Here is an 8844-nt window from a genome sequence, read left to right on the forward strand (position 1 = left end):
TTCGGTAGTTACCGAAAAGGAGTGTTTATTAGTGGAGGTGTGTGTGTGTGCGTGGATCCTTGGACTAGTCACCTCTTGTGAGGTGGATACCAAGTAAAATCCTATTGTTAGCATTGTTGTAGTTTGTTTCTTTGTATTCCGCTGCGCATCATTTTGAAGAAACAAGCAACGAAGCACGACGAGCACACGCGAAGCTATTCACCCCCCCCTCTAGCTACTTTTCGGTCCTAACACATTGGACTGCCGTAAAGTATATATTAAAGTACATGAGAAAGACTAGAGATATGCTGGTTTACTAAGCAGATGATTTGCTCCCTATAGGTTACACAAATTCCGACTTCCAATCAGATAGGGACAATAGTAAGTCTACATCAGGTTATGTGTTTACTTTAGGAGGTGGAGCCATAGCATGGAGGAGTGTTAAGAAGAAATGCGTTTCAGACTCAACCATGGAAGTTGAGTATGTGGTAGCCTTTGAGGCAGTCAAAGAAGTTGTATGACTTAGGAACTTTTTGATGGACTTAGGTGTGGTTCCTGGTTTGCCCAAGATTATCATAATTTATTGTGATAATAGCGGTGCAGTAGCAAACTCGAAGGAACCACGAGCCCATAAGGTAAGTAAACACATTGAGCGCAAGTACCACCTGATATGAGACATCGTAAAGCGAGGAGAAGTTGTTGTCGCCAAGATTGCATCAGCAGATAACCTGGCAGATCCTTTCACTAAGGCCCTTCCGGTGTAAGCTTTTGTCGGCATGTTGAGGGGATGGAAATCAGATGTATGACAGCATTTATGACAGTATAATCTTTTAGTATAAGTGGGGGGATTGTTAGAGTGTATACTAAAAGTCTAGCTTTTTGTAAACAATTATTTTGAAATAAGAATCACATTGGTCAAATGTCTACATTTATGCTAAGTGTAGTTATCCGTTTACTTTATATTGTAGATAACATGGTGTGAGAAGACACACAAAAATTCATGTTATCAATTCCTTATATTTTATAAACAGTTGCTCACAATCAAGATGGAATGGGACAAACCATTGAAGTGGTTGTAGTGTAATTATGTATTAGTTTATCTTGACTAATAAATTACCCTAGTACACTATGAGTGTATTAAGTAGGATCATTTGAGGTAGTTTCTTTTTATACTAACTATATTAAAGAATAAAACCTCTAGTATTATGGAAGTGTATACTCTTAATCATGATATAATAACAAGCACGTATACTTAATATTTATTTCTTTAATTTATCAAAGGGTGTGATTTAATTCGTTAAATCAATACGTCCGATAAGTTGGGAAATGATATTATTTATATGGTGTGTTGTTGATTATAGAATGAAACTGTATCCTAGTAATCTAGATTGATGATGTCCCCTTGAGGAGCTCATAAGGATTGTCATATAAATCCTGCAGGTGGACTTAGTTTGATATGACGATAAGGTTGAGTGGTACTACTCTTGGAGCTAGATATTAATTAAGTGAGTTGTCAGTAACTCATTTAATTAGTGGACATTCAATATCTTAAACACAGGGAGACTAACGCACTCATGATAAAAAGGAGCTCATATAGTAATATGGGATTGGTGCGGCAGTGCAATAATAACTCTTTAGTGGTATGAGTTATTATTGATGAACTCGAGTTGGGTGTTCGGGGCGAACATGGGAAGCTTAAGCTCATTGGGAGACCAAAATCAATTCCTCCTCTCAGTCCCTATTGTAGCCTCTTATTTATAAAGTCTTATATCCACCAAAAACCCAACTTCTTACCCACCTCTTAGTGGCCGGCCAAGCCTAGCTTGGAGCCCAAGCTAGGGCTGGCCAAACCAAACCAAGATGGGAGCCAAGTTGTGGCTGGCCCTAGTTTGGAGCCCAAGCAAGGGTGGCCGGCTACTTTAAGATTAAAAGGAGTTTTAAATTTTGAAATCTTCCCTTTTGTGGAAGACATGGTTTTAAAAGAAAGATTTTAACAAAGGATTAAGAGAAAGATTTGATATCTTTCCTTATTTGTAGTTAAGAGAAAGAATTTAATTTTTTTTGATAAAACTTCCCTTTTTTTAACCATCCACATGTTTTAAAAGAGAGATTTTAATTTATAAAATTTTCCTTTTATAACCAACCATGAAGGGATTTAAAAGAGAAATGTTATTTTAAAATTTTTCTTACCGGAAATAAATAAGGAAGTTTTAATTTCATGTTTAAAAACTTTCCTTGTTTGGATTTAAAGGGGTGGTCGACCATACAAGAAGAAAAGGAAGTTTTAATTTTTTGTTTTAAAACTTTCCTTTTTAGTCATTGGAAAAGAAAATAAGGAAGTTTTAATTATGTTTAAAACTTTCCTTATTTGTCAAGACCAAGGAATATAAAAGAGAAGGAGGGGGTGCCTCACCTAAAAAAAAACATCTTCTATTCCTCCTCTCTTATTCCTTGTGGTTGGCTCTTCCTCTTCCCCTATTCTTCTTCTTTGTGGCCGGCGGCATCACCTTCTTGGAGAAATTTTGGTGGTCGGACTTTGCTTGGAGAAGAAGAAGAGAAATGAGACATTGTTTCCTAGCATCCCTTGGAGATTGGTTAGTTACCGAAACTCATCATCCTTTGGAGGTTGTTGGTGGACAAAACTTGGAAGCAAGAAGAGAAGGCTTGGGTGGATTTTATCTTGGTAGATTGTCGCCCACACGACGTCCAAGAGAAGGAGAGGAATACAATAGAATATCAAGAGGTCTATAAGCTATAAAGGGTATAACTAGTTATTAGTTTCCACATCATAACTAGTTCATGTTTTGTATAGATCTTGAAAAATCAAACACAAGAGATTATCGGTTTAAGTTATCATTTTTGTTATCGATTTTATGTTTTCGATTTCATGTTTCGATATTGTGTTTCTATTGAGGTTTCTATTGTTAAACCTAGTTTACTGTAAGAAGTTAAATATCCAATTTCTCTGTGAGGCTTTGTCTAGGAAGTGATGGATGATCCCATACCCAAGAAGACCTAGTGCCTCGTCATGTTTAACCTAGAAGCCGATCTTAGAAATAGATATTTAATAACTTTTGTGATATGGTTTAACTTAGGAAGATCACATCGGTTGAACTTGGAGTAAGAATGTTAAGTTTCATTCCCAATTCAAGTTTAACTTCTAAAGGGAAATTTGGATTAATAATGTTAAGCATCGTTTGCAATTCAAATTTTACTTTAGTAGAGCACATGGGGTAGCTAGGATAGTTCTATGCTTGTACAAATTTTTGTACAGGGGAACTAGGACGGTATTCCGAGTAGCAACCAACAGGGAGTTAGGGCACGAGGAGGTATTTTATGCAACTTGGAACACAACTTATGCCAAACTGTATAAAGATATGTTATACAAAGCAAGACAAAAGGTAATAAAGTCATGCTATATACTTGAGGATATTCGGGATATATGGTGAGTCATTTGGGATGTAGATAGTTTGCAGAAAATTTCAACGACAGCTCGAGCCAACACAAACACTGAGCTGGTAGACCCTAGTACTAAATCCACAAAGCATACAGTTGAATCTTGATCAGTTGTCGAGCATGCCTAAGACTTGGTGAGTTTACAATTAATAAATTTATATAAGAATTATGTGATTATCAATGAATTCTAATATTTTAATTTAATTGCATTCTTTAATATTCAAGAAAATGAGCTATAACAACCTCCTACTTATTGGGAGGTATTTATCAAGACACACAAGTCAAAGTATGTCACATTTGTCGATCGCCAATCATCGACATTAGATGTAAAAATGTAAACTTGAATATTTTTAACTATTGACAATAATTAGTTTTTTAATAAATATATGATATTAATAAATTTTAAACGTAAATAGGAAGAAATAACTGCTAGGGTTGTATAAGCGTCTCAGCCTTCTATAGTGCGACGTGAGACACAGACTCTATCTACCGACTAGAAAAATGAGATTTATTATGATATAGTCGGTAGAAGGAAAAATACCTCCACCCTCTACGATCTTGGGTCCCAAGTGAGAGTCATATATGATCGGGTGATAGCTTATAGGGCCAGGGGTCATGTAGTGGATCATCTAGCGGATCTGAATCATCTATTAGAGTAGATGTCTTAGAACAAGAAAACCAAGATTTGAGGAATCAACTCTCGACATTTGAGAGAGAATTTCAAGAGGAGCGACAATCTTGAACAAGATTTGTGGAAATTGGATGGGAAATGCAAGAATTCATGGCTCGAATGGGGCTGTAAATGAGCTGAACTGAGTGGAACAGTAAGAGGCTCGAGTTCAAGCTCGGTTCATTATCCCTAAGCTCGAGCTCGGTTCGTTATCCCTAAGCTCGAGCTCGGCTCAAGTTCAATTCGAGCTTTAGTTCTTAAGCTCGAGCTTGGCCCGTAATAAAATTAAATAGCTCGAGTTCGGCTCGAGCTTGGCTCAAAAAAAGCTCATTTAAAAATTAAACAAGCTTAGTTCAAGCTTGTTTAAGATAATTAGCTATAAAATTTAATAATATATTATTATATTTATTATTTATGTGATATTAAATTATATATATATTACAAGATAATCGAACCTCTTAACGAACATGCTCGCGAGCTCACGAACCAAATACTGTTAAGCTCAAGCTCGACTCAATAATGTTTTCAAGCTCAAAATTAGGCTCAAGCTCGGCTTGTTAACTTAATCAAATGAACTTTTTTAAGTCGAGACCCGAATAGTTCGCGAGCGGCTTAGCTCATTTACACCCCTAGGCTCGAATGAATCAAATGCGGCATCATTTTGACTTTCAAGAAACTCAGGACCCTCAAGACCATACTGATCAGTAGGTGACTTAGAAGTGTGTTGACCTTTTACTTTTCTTTTCTTTGTTTATCACTTATGAAACATGCAAAATAGATCTATTAATTTTCATATTACATGCATCTCTAATTGTATTATATTTTTCAAGAACAGTGTAGATTTATTTAGTATGTCACCATCATCAGATATCTAAACTAGCATTCAGGTGTATAAAATAATTTTCTATCCAAACTGTTTATATTATTAAATTCAATATGTTAGGCATAATTCTAATGATATATCACTAATTTATTACTTGTCTTATTAATAACCTATTGCATTATACTTTCTGCATGATTGAATACTACTAGATAGGTTTAGAGTGAATTGTCTTCGCTAAGAGGTGTTGTATTTCGTATTATTAGATTCAGATGTATTATACTTTATTTGAGATATTTAGATATTCATTTTTTTTGGATTAATTTGATACTTGCTTAGATTGGATTTGATACTTTTTGTTTTTGTGAATGTATCGTTTTGTTGAATTTCATCTTTGTGAAGATTATAATGTGTTATGTGTTTGTGAATGTCATTCTTATGTTTGAGAATATGTTATATTGTTTATGAATATGTAATGTGCTATGTTATTTGTGAAAATGTGTAATGTGTTTGTGAATGTGTAATCTGAGTATGTTTGAAAACCATCATATGTGATGGTGTCGATTGATATATATGTAAATAGGGGGAAAATGAGAAAACAGGTAGTTGCTGTTGAAATTTTTCAAAAATTAGAGATGAAATTTTAAAATTCCGTCTTTAATTAGAGAGAGAATTTTAAAATTCTATTGCCAATTAGAGATGGAATTTTTTCCTCATCACCTTGTTTAAATATGAAATGTTAAAAGTTATGATAATTAGTGATGAAAATTTAATATTTCGTCTCTAATTTGCGATGGAATTTTAAAATCTGCCGCTAATTAGAGACGAAATTTATTAATTTGTCGCTAGGTAAAGATATGAAATTTAAAAGAATTAATAAACTTCCGTCTCTATTTTAGCAATAGAATATTTATCGTCGTCGTTAAATTTAGCGACGGACTATTTAATTCCGTTGCTAAATTTAGAGACAAATATTAAATTCTGTCTCTAAATTTAGAGACGGATATTAAATTCCATTTCTAGTAGCGACAAGATATTTAATTCCGTCGTTAAATGACGTCAGCAATCAATTCATAGTGACGAAAATAATCGGTCGCTATGTTCAATTAGCGACCGATTAGTGATGGATAATTCCATCACTAAAGAGCTTTTTTTTTTGTAGTGCATGTTATCATGATCCTTAAATGACGCCTTCACGGTCATAGCTGAGTTAGTACTTCGATAGTAAATGCCACATGAGAACAAGAATTATAATCTCTAAGGGAAAATCCCTTTGGAATAAAATCCCTTTCACTTAGAGAGATCTCTTGGTAATCATGATTTACTCATTTTATCTCGCTATGGAGCTGACGATGAGGAAAGCTTGGGATAAGCAAGCCACCTTTTGTCGTATGATCTTTAAAGGTTCAGAGAATGATCAAGATAATCCTGATCAAATTAAAGAAACTTACAAGATTTAGTTGAAAAGTAACCCTTGACTTGTTTAATCCCTTTAGTCTTCAACAGGAAACTTACAAGATGATTGAGTTGAAAAGTAACCATTGACTTGTTTAATCCCTGATGGATTTACTTTGGCCAAAATTGAACAAGTTGGCAAGAAAATAAATGGCATGATATGAACTGATTAAGAAACCAATGCATGTGATCTCGACACTCTCTTTACAAAGTAATTCAGTGAAAGACTCAGAGAAGCAAAGTAAAGTGTTGGAAATTGCTTTTCCGAACAGAGCATTGTCAATCTCTATCGAAAGAGATATCGAAGAATATGTATGGAGATATTTAAACCTAATTGGAATAGTTTTGTTTTGATATTAAAGTCACTCTTGACTATGAAATGCTTATAGATTCTCAGATATTTTAAGGACTTCCCTAGCCTTTTTAATTTGTTTGAACTTCATTAGTTTGCGAGATGCATTTTTAATTTTTGTTTTTCTCAAGGATATTATAATATTTTAAGTTTCAAGAAAATCATCTTGAATAATGTACTGTTTGAGTGCATAAAGTCCTTTAGTATGATCTATGTAAAGGGCATAAAAGATGTTTCATATAAATTTTCTCCAATAAACCATCGTTTAAGAAGAGATCAATGACTAACAAAAAAAAATATAGTAAAAAGAGAGTCGATCAAACAGTGAGTAATTGCACAATCAAATCAAATATTCTTTTCATAACTAATTATATATTTTTGCTAATGTCTTTTGTCGCAAGATAATTATTTTAGGTATGCATGCTTTTCGCCCCCTAGTTCTCGGGCCATCTCAACCTAACCATATCGTAACCTGACAAGTAGCTTTCTATTTTAGTGAAACAAAGTTGATTCCTTAGTCAGGTAAGGTAGCCTAACATATTGTTTAGTTAATTCTTAACTACGATCTAATGGACAAGGGCGGAGCCAGGCTTTAGGATACCTGGGCTATAGCCCGGTGGCCCAATTAAAGTTGTGTTAATTTTTAACTTTGATTGTATTGATTTTTTTCATTCCCAAATAGAGCAAAATGAGTCTTAGCCCGGGAAACCTTTAGAGGAGAGATTTGCAGCCCAGGCGGGCTACAAATCCTGGCTCCGCCAGTGCTAATGGAGGATATTTTTCTCTAATGAAATGAAAAATTTTAAACGTTGGCTATTAGATAAGGAACCATGCATACTTTCAGATTTAGATCGATAAAAAATTTTCTAAAAATCAGATTGGATATGCTTGGATTATAAAAAATAACTGATGCAAGCGCCCATCCTTTTGTAACTAGAACAAAAAATGGGAGTTCCATGATTTTAGTGGCCAAAACGTCAGTTGCTCGGACAAAAAGAAGTTGACAGTGAATTATGGATGAGGTCCGTCCTGCACTTCCCTACTTAATACCTTTATGCCCACGCCATTAAAACATAACTAAACGTCATGATTTAATGGAGAAAGAACATTGGATTACCTATCCAAAGCTTGGAGTTAATCATGCCAGAAAAGAACAGTCTTAGTCGACCTTTTGCGTCATGCCTATCTTCTTTATTGAAGAAAAGGTTTCTCCAGCAGTAGAATGCCAGTCGCCAATCAGGGAGCTCGTTTCTACGTCCGTTCTTGTCCAAGTGGAACTGTGGCAGTAGAATGCCAGAATCCAAAGGGAATATGTAAGACATGCAAAAGTGTAAAAGAAAATTAATGCATCTCTTAATGGTCGATACTTATCAACGCGATGTTATTTAGTTTATCTAACAACAAAATCTTCTCTCGAGAAGATGAAGCAGAACAGAGCTCGATGTGCATCAACCATGGGAACATTTTTCCTTCCTCACGTCGCTCATTTCATGTACAGGAACGAAGTCAGGGATTTGGATTCGGTTCAGTTGAGGGCGGCGGTGAGGGACCTGAAGACGACCTCCTCGCAGGGGATGGTAAGCCCCCTCTGGTGGTCGAACCCGAACTCCTCCTCCGCCTGCCGAAGTAGGCTCTGGAACTTGGGGTGGGCGAGGTAGGAGATGGGGACCACGAAGCGGCTCCGGTTCTCGCCCACGTACACCGCGAAGTGCCCCCTCGGCACGTCCGCCGCCTCGCCCTGGCGGCCCTGCTTCAGGCCCAGGCTCGAACACCGCTTCAGTATCTGCTTGATGGTTGGCTTCCCCATGCTTAAATTTATGCAGCAAAGGAAGCTCTCTGCATTAGAGATATATGAACAGAGGGAGGAAGAAACAGGGCATGTGGGGGTTTTGAGAAGCCATGGAAGCGTGACGGGCCCAGTGAACATGTGGGCTGAAGGTTGGCTGCGGTTGTTGGCTCTCTGAAGGACAAAGCCTGGCCCTCCTCTCGCCATGATCTTTGCGTAATGTATTATGCATCCAGCTTGAGGTTGTGTAACTTGTGTGGAGCCACTTTTTCCTTGCAGTAAGTAAAGAAACAAGTATAAAATGCATCTAATCGACATTTTAATGA

The 8844-nt window shown here is 36.1% G+C and overlaps 1 protein-coding gene across 1 annotated transcript; it reads right to left on the bottom strand.

Moving 5' to 3' along the window:
* Positions 1 to 6718: 6718 nt before the first annotated feature.
* LOC121993794 (auxin-responsive protein SAUR50-like) lies at positions 6719 to 8552 on the bottom strand. The gene has a single exon (XM_042548102.1). It carries the CDS (start codon positions 8537 to 8539, stop codon positions 8258 to 8260), a length of 282 nt encoding a protein of 93 aa, XP_042404036.1. The 5' UTR covers positions 8540 to 8552; the 3' UTR covers positions 6719 to 8257.
* Positions 8553 to 8844: the final 292 nt, after the last annotated feature.

This window comes from Zingiber officinale, chromosome 6A, assembly GCF_018446385.1.
Source record: "Zingiber officinale cultivar Zhangliang chromosome 6A, Zo_v1.1, whole genome shotgun sequence".
Taxonomy (NCBI): Eukaryota; Viridiplantae; Streptophyta; class Magnoliopsida; order Zingiberales; family Zingiberaceae; genus Zingiber; species Zingiber officinale.

What these genes read in the sequence shown, in the direction of transcription:
- LOC121993794 (XM_042548102.1), bottom strand. Translation starts at nt 8,539, where the DNA reads ATGGGGAAGCCAACCATCAAGCAGATACTGAAGCGGTGTTCGAGCCTG.